We start from the raw sequence: 13,725 nt of genomic DNA on the forward strand, positions 1-13,725 counted from the left end.
TAAACCATGTTAGGCCATTTACCACACATCAAATGCCCTAACATGGGGTTAACGCAAGAATTTGAACTATCTTGTGGTGTTCTGGCCCCAGCCCTACGTGTATTTAAATGAGCTGATTATGTATGCTTCCCAGCCGATTTACTACCCTCAACTATGCAAATCAAATAACATGGCTTGCTGAAAAAAAATTGCATGTCCACTCTCCCACCATCCTTTCAGAAGTTCCAAAAAGACCTCAGAGGTCTGCATAGACCTCCTGTCCCACTCCTCGATCTCACTGTCCTAGGAGGTGGCTGGGGTACAAAAAAAAGTTAACTTATTTTTAAAAGACTGGCTCTGGGACTCTGCCTGCAGACTCAAACACATGGCTTTTTGGCAGGGGACCTCACGATAATTCAGACAAAAGTTCATCCAGTCGACACCTAATTGCAAAAATGGGTCTCCTGGGGAAGAAGGGTGTTCTACTCAACTGGCTACTGAACCCCCCTCAGAAGAATGATGTTTTCAAATACTGATGAGACTATTCACGCTTGAATTTCTTTCTACAAAGCGGAATTCTTTCAAATGATTCCAAGCCATGATGGACACCTGGCAACCCTTTTATGAATATTTGTCCCCCACAATCAAAACAAATTTAAACAATATTAGTGGGTAACTTCCCAAATGCCTTCCACCATCATTGTAGAGGGGAGGACAAAACTGAGGTCCCGAAAACGGCTCCTGCTGCCCGAGAGGCTAGGACTCTCTGGAACTATTGATAAATTGGGGGAACCGTAGTATGCGATGTAAAGCCTAACCTTCTACAGCTATAGGTCCTTCACTTCCTCCACGAAAGTCAGGCGCCCTCTGTAACTATGTTGGGGCGCCCAGTAAATCCTGCACCAGGTCCATGGGTGTTCTGCTTACTATTGTCTATTTTTGATGTATTTTGACCTCCTCTGTCTCAAAGCTAGAAGAAAAACCAGCTTGGAAGGGGGGGGAGGATAACAGGGGAAAAAGGGGTGGGGGAAAAATCAAGGTTTCAAATATGTGAACAAAACTAATCGAGCTGCAGTAAGTAATATTGACTTCAGAATCTAATATGTAAAGAGTATTAGTAATCCCTGGAATTTATGCCTGTAAAGACAGTTTGTTTTATTAGTAGCTATTCAACGGCTGCCAAGTATTATAGAAATGTTTGAGCTTGACCATGTACTTGTATCCTTCGTTACACATTTATTATTGTTCTTTGTACATTCTTGCTAAAGAAATCTCCAATAAACATGATGGGAAAAAAAAAATATTGGCTCTACCCTGCTCCAACTCCGCCCTTCAGAAAAAAAACTCCGCCCCTGGAGGCCGGGACTCCCACCCTAGTCTACCCTCCAGACCTTCCCCTCACTGCATTTTAGTCCCAGATGGTCCAGTGAAGACGCGGAGTGCCCTCTGGGCTCTGAGTCAGGTGGCAGCCATTTTTCATGTGAAGTGGCAAAGGACTATCTGATGCCATTTTGCAAAATGGCCACTGCCAGACCCAGAGTGTAGGTTGGCATCCCATGCCCTCACTGGACCATCAGGGACTAAAATGAAGTGAGAGGGAAGGTCTGGAAGGTAGGTTAGGGTGGGAGTCCCGGCCTCCAGGGAATGGATTTTCTTTCTTTTTTTTTTTTGAAGGGGGGAGTTGGAACAGGGCAGAGCTGGTCTTTAAAAAAAAAAAAAAAAAAAAGTTAATCTTTTTTTTTTGTACTATAGCTACCTCGAAGGACAGAGAGAGAAAAGGGTGGGACAGGAGGTCTGTGCAGACCTCTGGGGTCCTTTTGGAACTTTTGAAAGGGGGGGTGGGAGAGTTAAGATGCAATTCATGTCATGAGGTCCGTAAAGCTTATACCCCCTGCTGCTCGGAGAAATCCAAATCCCTCCTACAGGCCGATGAAAAATAAAACAGACAGCCAGAGAAAGCGGTTAAAGTTCTGGAACCCCCCGGAATTTCTCAAGTATTTAGGAAAGCGAGAAAAATCCATGGCTTGTAGTACATTTTACAGACGCGCATGATAACTGGGATGGTGCCGAACGACTGGTGAAATGACATGGTGTAACCACATAATGGTTGCAGCAGTTATTAAGCCCGGTAAATCTGCTGAAGGTCCTGCTGATCTCCTTACTCTCCATTTCACTCAAACTCGTGCAAAGAATGTTGTTCTCCGGAATGCTTAGCACTGCTGAGCAAACTCTTCTCCAAGGGAAGGCAGGATTCAACCCTGACAGGAGTTGCTGCAACCAGTTTAAAATCTGCTACCAGTTAACACTAGAGCTAGGGAACACTTCATGAGACAGTTTTTAAAGGGTAAATAACAGTTACCTATTAACCTGTTCAAAACCACTCATGATTTTATAAACCTTGATCACAGTCCCTCTGCCATCTCTACTTCTGCTCAGTCTTTCTTCATAAGGCAATTCTAGCCCTCCAGCTCTTACTACTGAATGTCTTTCTTGAGATGGGGTGACCAGAACTGCATACAATACTCAAGCTGCGGTCGCACCCTGGATCTGCATAGAGGCAATGTGATATTCTCAGTTTTATTTTCCATTCTTTTCCTAATAATTCCTAATATTCTACAATAAAAGCCCTAATTTCTGGCACTCAACCAACTGGAAAGCTCAATTAACTGTTATCTAGCAGACTTTTCTTTTTAAATTGTGTAATTGCACACTTTGATAGTTGTCTCACTTTAAAATTCATTATGGTATCAGAAGGCTTGATGTGTCTAGAGAGAAAAAAATATTCTGATCATGAGGACTACTGAAAAATATTGTGCATTTTTCAAGAAGCTTGTTCAGGATCATGCTTTAACCAAAGCAGCTCTATAATGCTGGTGAAACTGGCTTTTTTGCGTTGCTTGCCAACTTCTACCCCGGCTGGTACAGGGGAGACTAGTGCAGCTGGTTTTAAGCAGAACAGGGTCTGCTTGACCGTGCTTACGTGCACAAATATAGCAGGCACAGAGTCCAAGCTACTAGTGGTGGGAAAATTCAGGCGACCAAGTCATTCATTTATCTATTAAATGCAAGATACAATGCAGTGCATGAATGGACCAGGAAATATTTTGGTACTGGTTTTACCATATCTGTACCTGCAGTGAGAGTGCATCAGAGGAAACCTCAGACCTAGATTCATCATTTTGCTATAAATATAATGAAAATAGCACCCGCGATTTAAAAAAAAAAAAAAAAAGTAGGGGTATTTTCTTGGTATCGAATTGCATAGGTATTGTTTTGCAACGCATGTTAAATGTATTGCACCCACTTTATTTTCACATCGTACGCTGTGTTACCAACCTTTATCGCAGTTGTCGGTTTGGGCTGCTGGATAGAGAGAGAGAGAGAGAGACTGACTCGCATATAAGTTTACTATTTATACCACTGTAAGAGGAGGCACTAGTAATTCGGTGTGAGGTTTGGTGGGTGGGGTAGGTTTTGGGGGACAGCTTTACATGCACAGTTAGAGATACGAACAGCACAGATGCCAGCGTTGAAGGTTTTATGTGATTTGGAGTATTATGAGGTAAAATAAGAGTAGATTTGTACAATGTACTCTCTACCACCTACCTTGACAGCAATAGGTAGAGAGTGTATCAAGGTCTCAGTGAAAACAGTAAAGTGCCGCACAAAGCCTTGAAATGTTTTTTTTTTTTTAAGCTTGCTGAGAAGCAGCCTTTCATTCTGCTAAGGAGGTGAAGATGGCAGTTGTTTTGGAAGCAGGCAGACATCTGCAAGTTGCTTCAAGGAGCTTCTTAAGCTTGTGTCAGGGATGGAAGCAGTTCAACACTGAGTTGTTATTGATAATGATGCTGAAACAATAGAAGGGTGAGAGCAGTGTGCGTGTGCGTGTGTGTGTGTGTGTAGGAAGTCTAGGGGAGCAGGATGGCAGCAGTGTGAGAAGAATGGAGATAAGTAGTGTGAGGGGATGGGTTAGGTTTTGTGGAGGGGGGTGCTGGGTGTGAGCAATGTAATGGGGCGTGGAGTGACAGGGTGTGAGGTGGAATAGGGTGGTGGAGGGGGGGAGGAGTGGGAATAAGCAGCACATGGGGGGGGGGGTGTGACCATTGAGTGAATGGGTGTTCTTATACTGTTAATTGTTGGATTTCAATAAATACTATATAAAGCTATAAGAAATTGTGGATTATTTATTTCATGAAAAGTACTTGAATGAAAAACTCTGATCACCAGTGAACTGAATTAACAGACGCGGACTATTCCCCATTCTTGTCTGATAATGGGACTTTTTGCTTTTTTGACCTTGGATCTCAGCCTCACCTTTAAACAGCATCAAGACTATCTGGGATGAAATCAAGACCAGGGTTCTGGTTCCAGGACTTTGCGCACTGTAGTTTATAGCAGAATATCATTCACCCGAGTTCTCATATCAAGCTTCTGGGATTGCAGCTAAAATTTACAATGTGCATAATTTCATGTACCTTAATGTCGATTCTGAAAGGCACAGTTCTGGTTCTGTCTAATATTCATCCATCAAAAATAGGGAGAGACTTGTGAACTGTCAGTCTCCTCTCCAAGTTGAATTAGAGCATCAGAATTCCCTTGCATTATAATTTGAAGAACACGATTAAAATCTAGGGAAGTCCCTTTGGACTTGCAATAATATCTTGGAGGATTTTGATGGTGGTGGTCTACCTGGAACAGTTCTAAATAAAGCACTTTGTCACTGACCCTACCAAAGACCTGCCAGGCGTAGATTTGTGACGAAAAGATGGGTGTGCTCTGAGCCATGTACAAACACTGCGTGGAGGACTTGTCCAGAGCCTCTTCCAGTGGAAAATGAGAAGCTGCCCAGATTGAGATTGCAGACCAGTGCCACAAACCATTGCTCACACATCATTGCCTCAAGCAGTCATTGAAAGGGTAATCTTACTGACGTTCATCAACTCACTTCTGCTGTAATGAACAGGATTGCAAACACGGCTATTAATTTATGAACTGATCGTTGCAACTTAAACCAGTGCCATACAAAGAAGATGAGTCATTGTCGATAGCCCGAAAACTAGATCTGGCTGAAGGGGGTCTCGGAATTTATGCAGGGGGAGATTTTCTACTAACACACTGGTTCTGAACCGTTGGCTGAGACAGGATACCCTAAAGGAGGTATATGCATACATTTTGCTCTTCAAAATTGAATCATTTTTATGTTTCATCTATGCTACAAGCCAAACCATTCTGGAGAGTTGAAAGTAGCATTGAGTACTGTAGCAGGACTTCAGCAGTTTTTAAGCTCTGTCTTCTGTTCTCTTAACTTTCCATTACTTAGGTCATATTAAGGTATGGCGTAAGACGTGTAAATAGTTGATATTTCACAGCTTGCCCCACTCCTACCCTCTCTGCGCACACATCCATAAACATACACATGTAGCTTTGCAATTTAGTGTTTTAAATGAAGGAAGTGGCTGCGTTTTGTACATGCATTTCCTTTTGGTTTTCAGAAGTACTTTGCATATTTTCAAATACACTGTCCTTTTCTTATTTACCTTTTTCTCTAACTTATTTCCTCCATATACTGTTGGTGAGCGTAGAACCATTTTAAATTGTCCGAACAGGAGCTGAGAGAATCAACCTCCTGGTTCATTGTATGTGCCGTGGATACAAAACCTTCTGTACATTTACCTCCACATCCCTCTCACATAAGCTAGATTTTCTGTTTACTTCCTGTAGATCTCTCTCTCTCTCATTTAGGAAAGCATTTAAAAATAGTTGTGGCTCTTGGGATTTGGCTGTCAACATAGGAACCTGACTCACAGTTTGAATAATATCAGAATGTGGAAATCTTTTTGGCAAACATTCTGCAAGCTTCTTTGCGGTACTGGATGAAATACGGAAACTTAATTATATCACATGGTGACATCAAAGATTTCTATGGCAATAAATCATTGCTATTTAGATACATACTATTTTGAACTGTCCTTCCACTAGCTGCTAAATGCTGGCTCTTGAGTGGACACATCCCACCTTTCTGTTTTCTGGCAAAAATTATTTTATATGAAGCTGTAAAGTGATTTTAGATCAATTAAAAATATTCAGGGCGAGACTATTCTGAGTTTTTTCATGATGAACTGGTGCCAAAACAGTAGGTATAATTTTAATTCCTGTGGCCCTTTTCTTTTTTAAGTAACTAATTGTTTGAGCGAGCAACAACTATGTAACAGAAAGACCTAACCTACAGGCCAATACAGTACAGCGCGCTCCGACGGAGCATGTTGAGGGCCCTATTAGGTATTCCCGCGCGATACAGAAAGTAAAATGTGCAGCCAAGCCGCACATTTTACTTTCAGAAATTAGCGCCTACCCAAAGGTCGGCGCTAATTTCTTCCGGCACGGGGAAAGTGCACAGAAAAGCAGTTTTTACTCTGACTTAATATCATGGCGATATTAAGTCGGAGGTTCCGAAGAGTAAAAAAAGTGTAAAAAAAAAAAAAAAAATTTTGAATTCGGCCTGCAGCTGTCGGGCCAAAAACCAGACGCTCAATTTTGCCGGCGTCCGGTTTCCGAGCCCGTGGCTGTCAGCGGGCTCGAGAACAGACGCTGGCAAAATTGAGCGTCAGCTGTCAAACCCGCTGACAGCTGCCGCTCCTGTCCAAAAAGAGGCGCTAGGGACGCGCTAGAGTCCCTAGCGCCTCTTTTTACCGCCAGGCCTAATTTAAATAAATTAACTTACTGTATTGCGTGCACAGGAGAGCGGGCGCTTGCCTGCTCTCCCGCGTTTTTTACTGTATCAGCCCAACAGTTCTCGCAAAAAAATGAAAGCCAGAAGTGCTGTACCATGAATCTTTTTAAAGATGGTAGCGTTTTTAAATAAAGCCTCTGTTTGGAGTTATTCACATAGAAATGTTGAATATAATGGAAGCAAAATATTTCATCTAGTCTGCCCAGTATGGCTGTGTTGTAGTATTCCGAGAGTACAACCCACTTTACCTTTCCTAGTCCCGCAGCTAAAGACACTCTCTGCTTGTCCCAGGCCACCTCCTGTCTCCACTACCCCCATCGGGAAGCCGTTTCATGCTCTCACAGCATTTTTTTTCCATGGAGATTTAGCTTCTAGTGTTTCTCCCTTTGAGCCTACAAGAATGACCTCTTGTTCTAGAACTCACAAAGTCCCTTTTGAAGATTAATTCAGAATCGGGTCACAAGGACGCGCGGTTTTCAGCAGAGAAGGGAGATGCGCGGGACGTTTCATTAAACACCCCGGCTTCACATGTTCCAGCCCTCATGTGCCTGACGTGAGGGGGCATAAGTGCGCGTACACACTGCTCTTATTTGTATGTGAAGTTGTGCTTTGGATGCTTTCTCGTTCTTCCAGGGCCAGGAGGCGCGTGCATAACAGCTTTCTATCTCACGCCCACTGGAGGTGTTAATAAACGTTTCTGAATCTCCCTGCCCCTTCTTGCTTTGCTTTGGAATACATAATGTTTGTAACTGAACTCTGGCCGGATCTTTAGAGGTCGCAGGAAACCTGGGCTATGTATTGCCGTAACGGAGGACCTGACTTCAATTCCTGGGCCAGGACACTTCTCTGCTCCCTGGAATAGCCAGGGCTGGAGATGCTGAGGGGCATGGCAGGGGGAAGGGAGTCTAAGCCTAAGGGTGATACCTACTGATCAAACTCAGGGTCCCTGTTTATCGAGCTCTGAAGAGAGCCACAGTTTGGCGGAGGACTGCCACAGTGGCTGGGCTAAGTTGAGATTTGATTAAAACAAACAAAAAAAAATAAATATATATATAGATATATATAGATATATATATATATATATATATATATATATATATATATATATATATATATATATATATATATATATATATATAGGAACTCCCAACCCACTTCCCTCAGGTAGTTGTGAATGAAGACTCATAGCACCATAAGCCCAAGAGAGGCTGTTTCCAACTGAGGGGCCGATGCAATAAAGTGCACTCAGCCTAGCACACAGGTTGACCCGCGGTTGGATGTGCTAGACTAACACCTGATGCAATAAGGGGATTAGCGCATCCAAAACGCACGCCCAAGAAACGCATATCTAAAAGTGCGTATCACATGTACATGCCATGTAGATGAGGCAATTAGCTATTACCCCCGATGCAAAAAATTGCCGGTCGACTAACGCACCTTTTTTTTAACACAGTAAATTTAACGCCAGCTCCAGAGCTGATGTTAAGTCATGCCATGAGTCCAGAACACATGAAAAAAAAACAACTGGTCTCTGTGTTTCATATGACAGTATCGTTGCAATACTAAGGTCTACTGCTTGCAGTGCTTAAAATTAGGGGGAAATGTAAGGGCTTGATTGCAATAAAACAATTTCTGGGTGCACAAGATGCATTCACAATGTACAGGCTGCAGGCGTGCACGTATATTGTGCGGGTGAGTTAATATGCAGTGGGATAAAATGGATGCTCATATTGAGCGCCCATTTTCCTGGCCCATGCACGGCCATGTCTCCCGGTGCCCAATACATTTTGCGTGCTAGGGACACACAATTTTAGCCGAGCAAATCCTTTTTAACGTGGCAGTTCATGAAAATATAGCATCGCACCCAGGAGAGGTGAGGAAAAGGGTGCCCCATTTGGATGCACGTTTTTATGCGCATAATATTGAATTGGCCTATGAGCTGGAAGCATAAAGGAACAGAGGAAAGCTGCCAAACCACACATGCAGAAAGAAAAATACTGGTAATGCCTGAGGGAGGACTTGTGAAAAAATAATTCTACTTTCTAGAAAGATGTATGGACGGAGATCTTCCACTTTGATTTGAAATGAGCTCAAGTGTCACTGACACCATTACCTGGTTTTTTTTGGAGCTTTCACAGAGAAGAGATTACATCAGCTCAGACTACATCAGCTCTTAGGTATTTTGCAATTAAAGATATAACATGTATTGTTTACTTTGTGCAGCTTTGCAGATCCACTTATATCAAACCTTTCTTTGTAGTTTGCTTGAGGGTAAGGTGACCAACTGCCTGCTTTTGAACCAGTCAGCCCAGTTTTCCAGCCTGCTGTACAGTGGCCGGTTGTAAGGGGTAAACCGGACACTGTAAAACCCGGTCAGGTAAGGCCAGGGGACCAATTGGTGGTGGCAGTTGGCCCCCCCTGGCCAGCCCCCTGCTCCAGTCCCCTGCCTGTCTTCGGGGACTCGGGATTGATTCTCCTCCTCCCCCTCCCCGTGACTCCCACAGCTGTGGAATTGACCTGCCGCTTTGCCTTGACCTCTTGCAAGCCCCACGAGGTGCGGCTCCATCTCTCCAAACTGAAGATAATTAATTGTGCCGCAAGTGCTGCTGCTTTGCGCGCTGTCCTCCTGCCCTGTCTGAGTGAGTTCTGCACAGGCCTCAGCACAGCAGAACAGTGATGTTATTGGGCTTCTAACTTTACAGTTTGGCCGTGCTGCGGCCTGTGCGGGACTCGAGTAAATGGCCGGGGCAGGAGAACAGCGCGAAGCAGCAGCAGATGCGAACGTAATCATCTTTAGTTTGGGGGGAGAGAGAGGGCCGCACTGTGTGGAATTTAGATGAGATTAAAGCGAAGCGCGGCCCGTCAACTCCACCGCTATAGGGGGGGGGGGGGTCGCAGAGGAAGAGGAGAGTCCAACCTGAGCCCTGAAGACAGGCAGATTCTGCCTAGGGAACAATCAAGGCTCGATTTTTGAAAGGCAAAGAAGGGGGAAAGCTGCGGGGGGCCCCCCCCCCCAAGTGTCCAGTCCTGCTCCGTGGAAAAGTTGGCAACCCTACGTGAAGGTCTTAGGAGTTCCATGAGTGGTATTGGATATACAGTAAGCTCGTGTTTCTGTTATAGTCTCCTTGCAGTTTTGATGATAAAGGTAACGAGTTGTCGGAGGAATTTTAGTGAGCAGCCGTAATATCTGTGGCATTGGTAGGCGGTGCTATAGGGCCTTAACCGTGTCTCGTTCCCATTGCATATCTCTTGCGCCAGGTGATGGAATTTTACTGCCAGTCATGCGAGACAGCCATGTGCCAAGACTGCACGGGAGGAGAGCATGCGGAGCACCCCACCGTTCCTCTCAAAGATGTGGTGGAGCAGCACAAGAGCGCACTGAAGGTCCAGCTGGATGCTGTCAACAAGAGGTACGTAGGTGAGGTCCACTGACCCCAAAATGTTGTCATACCTAGTGATGCTTACCAGGTGACTTTTTAAGAACCTCAGTGAGGCCAATGCTTAGGTTGGAAGATTAAAATGAAGAGGACATGTAGTCCTTTTTGTTCTCATTGACCTGAAAAGGGCTAGATGTTTCTTGGCCATAGGGGGGGAAGCACACGTCTCTAGGTCCTACTGGTAGGGATCGTCACAATGTAGCTCTTCTTCTCCTCAAAGAATACAGTCCAAACACTGGTTTTGAGGTTCCCCAAGATGTTTCTTTACTCCAAAAAATAAAGCAGAGGATTGCACACACTAAAAAAAAAATAAAATTAAATAAAAATTAGAAATTCCCACCCACAGTCTTTATACACTTCATCCATAAGCATTAAGCCGGAGCTCTTCAATACACTTCAGTTTTTTTAGATGTTTAAGAGTGAGCCAGATCTGAGTTGACACAGGACTCTACCCTGGAGGGCTGTGCAGCCTAAGAGGTGAAATTTAAAAGCCCAACACGCGTATTAATGAGGGGATGTGTGAAGAAGTTGGGCTCGCACACGCCGAGCAGATTTTAAAAGCCACCGAGATAAACGCGCGCATCTCCTGCAACATGCAGAGATCTAATGTTTCCCAAAAGGGGCGCGGTCCGGGTGGGGATTGGGGTGTTTTGGGGAGCGAATCTAAGATGTGCACGTAAATACTGACGCGACCTGGAGTGCGCCGAGGCCCCCTGTCACATAATAAAGTAAATACTCAAAAAAAAGGGGTCCAGTAAATGCTAAACACTTGAGATATAGACAATAAACAAAAAGGGTTAGCTCAAATTCAGTAAGGCAGTTCTGTGGGGTTTTAAGGGTTGGGGGCTACCTGGGGGGGGGGAGTGATGGCTATCAAACTGGGGGGACTGGAGGATCTCCCTCCTAATTGGTGACCTGGGGACGAACTTATAAACTGGGAATGGCGTCGGTGCATGCCCCTTTTAAAAATCCCCAAATTACTTGATAGAAGCGAGGTTTGCGAGCAAGTGTACACCCACTTAAAATTGGGCGCACTTGTGTGTGTGTGATGCTAGGCTGTTTTATGACATGCATGCATATGCACATGTATGTTATAAAATGGCCTCAAAGCTAGGCGCGAGCTGATGTATATGCACAAATGTGCACACGTGTGCTGGTTTGAAAGTCACCGTCCTCGAGTGAATGATAAGGAGTCTGCTACTTGCACTAAGTACTTAACACCTTTTCCCAATCCAAGACCTCAAGTCTTTAGACAGATTACCTGGATGTCAATGTGTCGCTCATCTATTAGTTCCTTGATTGTACCATTAGCTGGAGTATCTGGATTTTTCAAATCAAGATGAAAACCATCCCAAGAAACCCCATATCCCAAAGCCAGATGTCTTCTCTGCAAGCTGCCAAATTGAGTCCATCAAGGATGGTGTCAATGAAGTAGCAGAAGAACATGAGCTATAATTTTTAAGCTCTTTCCTGAGAGAAGTTTCTGCAAATCCTCACAGTCTCCATGGTTTCCAGAGAACCTCCTGGAAGCACTGCCGCCTCTGTGTCCTGGAGGCAGCACTCTGCAGATGAGCCGCTGCAGCTTATTCGCTCTCAAAGATCCTGAAGGCACTTTTTCCTATTCTCCAAACTAGTGGCCAAATAAGCATTCCCTAGAGGGCTTCATACTCCCTGACTGGCACCTCCCACCAATCCAGACTGGAACTGGGGTACATGGAAACTTGAGTGATTCTATCAACAGAAATTGTAGTGGAGACCACAGAGACCTTACAGAGATTTCATATGTGGCTCTTTGAGACTTGGCTTGCTGCAGAAGTGATTCACTGAGCGACAAAGGCTGGGTATCGCTGTTGTATTCTATATGCACTTGAATTTTATTTATTTTTTTTTGTAGTTTCTGACATGAATTGAACAATGGAAACGTTAGTACACAGAAAAGGCTTACAGTATATTAGCACAAGTTTGAAACTTCTGAGTAGTAACAGCAGCCTCTAAGGATTCAGTGCTGGCTACTAAACATATGCTCATCTCTTTGTAAGTGCTCTGAATTCAAGGATGACAAAAATGTAAAAAAAAATGAAATTTTAAAGAAAATTTGTCATTTACCTCATGTTTGGATTGGTAAAAAATAAAAAGGCTAGGCTTCTAGCTGTCAGTTTAAGGCTTTAGGAAATGTAAATATTGTTAGGGAAAGGAGGTTTGCAGGGGATTGAGAGTCTGAAGGAAGTGGGGGGATATGGGATTAAGGGGAAAACATTTTTTTTATTGTAACTGGAAAACTGGTTTAGAGTGATCCTAAAACTACACAAATTTAAGAAGAAACCTGGATTGTCTCAGATCCTGCAGCAAACACCATCCTCTTCCTATACAACTTTCTAAACCTGGTTGACTTCTGTTTAGGCTTTAGAATTGTCCAGTTTAAAGCACATTTCTAGATACTCTCACAGCAACGTGATGGCCTTCCTCCTAATAGGGGGGCTCCTTGCCTTTGATCTGTAAGGAGATGGTATGTGTGCACAGTACACCTAACCAATTAAACAGAAAAATACATGCACTGACATTGGACAAGTGGTAATGCACACACAAAGGGGTCGAATTAGCAGTGTGAGCAGTATCATCAATCATAGGCTCTTCGGCTTGATTTTCTAGCCATTCCTGCATCTTTCGCTAGCATTCCAATTCAGTCGCCTTAGCGTAAAAATAGCAACAGTAAATCTTTCATTCACTCATCTTCTGATTGAATTGGTGAAATGGTGTGGATGGTTCTGGCTCCGAATTTATACAGCATCCTGCCACCAGACCAGAAATGGTAATCTGACCAGGGACAATATGGACCAGCACCAAAACCTGAGCTCTGTCCCCCCCCAACTATCACATTATAATCCACTCTGAAGCATCTGAGCAGCTGTGAAAGGCATACTAGAAATATTAAATTGTATTTTCAGTAATCTGTAATGTTACTTTACTTTTCCTTTCCCTTTTTATTTTAATCATTCTCCATATTTGGCAAGACGTGTAAAATTGCCAGGCCGATCAGATTATCAGTAGAACCGAAGCCTAGGCCCACACTCTGCTGATAGCAAGCAGAGATTGGAGCAGCAGGTTTTATGTTGCTGGGATTAGATTCGTAAATATGGAAATATTTATAACAAACTTTCTGTGAGCATCAGCAGCTTTTTGTATTAACTCCTGTTCAGCCAGTCGGAGTGCTCCTGTCTGCATTTTGCTCCACGTGATGATATTTCTGATAAGTGTGCCCCTGTGAAGGGAAACGGATTATTCCACGGCGGTGAGGAAGAGAAGCTTGTTTCGGCAAACTTGTCTTTGTAAAACACCAATACAATGAAATTTACAGACATTTACTGTGAGGAATGCCAGCCGCCTCCTCGATGTTAATATCCTCGTCTAGTGACCATGTTCTGATGATGATCCATTTTTACAGTTTATAATGCAGTTTATTTTTCCTCCAGGCCATCTTTAGAAATAACTGCATTCTTACACTTTCAGCCTGATTTCACCCGGTCTTTGTCTAAGAATCCAAAGAGGAAAAGATTATACATTTTTCCCCTTGGTAACAGC

At 43.7% G+C, this 13,725-nt stretch overlaps 1 protein-coding gene across 7 annotated transcripts in view; it reads left to right on the forward strand.

Annotated features, from left to right (window-relative positions):
* Positions 1 to 13,725, forward strand: part of TRIM2 (tripartite motif containing 2) — a 231,841-nt gene that overhangs the window by 161,053 nt on the left and 57,063 nt on the right. For all 7 annotated transcript variants that reach the window (XM_029609266.1, XM_029609453.1, XM_029609363.1 and 4 more), the window contains one exon: positions 9,968 to 10,119. In XM_029609266.1, the coding sequence (XP_029465126.1) occupies positions 9,968 to 10,119 (152 nt within the window). The remainder of the gene's footprint in view (positions 1 to 9,967; positions 10,120 to 13,725) is intronic.

The sequence above is a fragment of the Rhinatrema bivittatum genome, chromosome 1 (genome assembly GCF_901001135.1).
Source record: "Rhinatrema bivittatum chromosome 1, aRhiBiv1.1, whole genome shotgun sequence".
In the NCBI taxonomy this organism is placed as follows: domain Eukaryota; kingdom Metazoa; phylum Chordata; class Amphibia; order Gymnophiona; family Rhinatrematidae; genus Rhinatrema; species Rhinatrema bivittatum.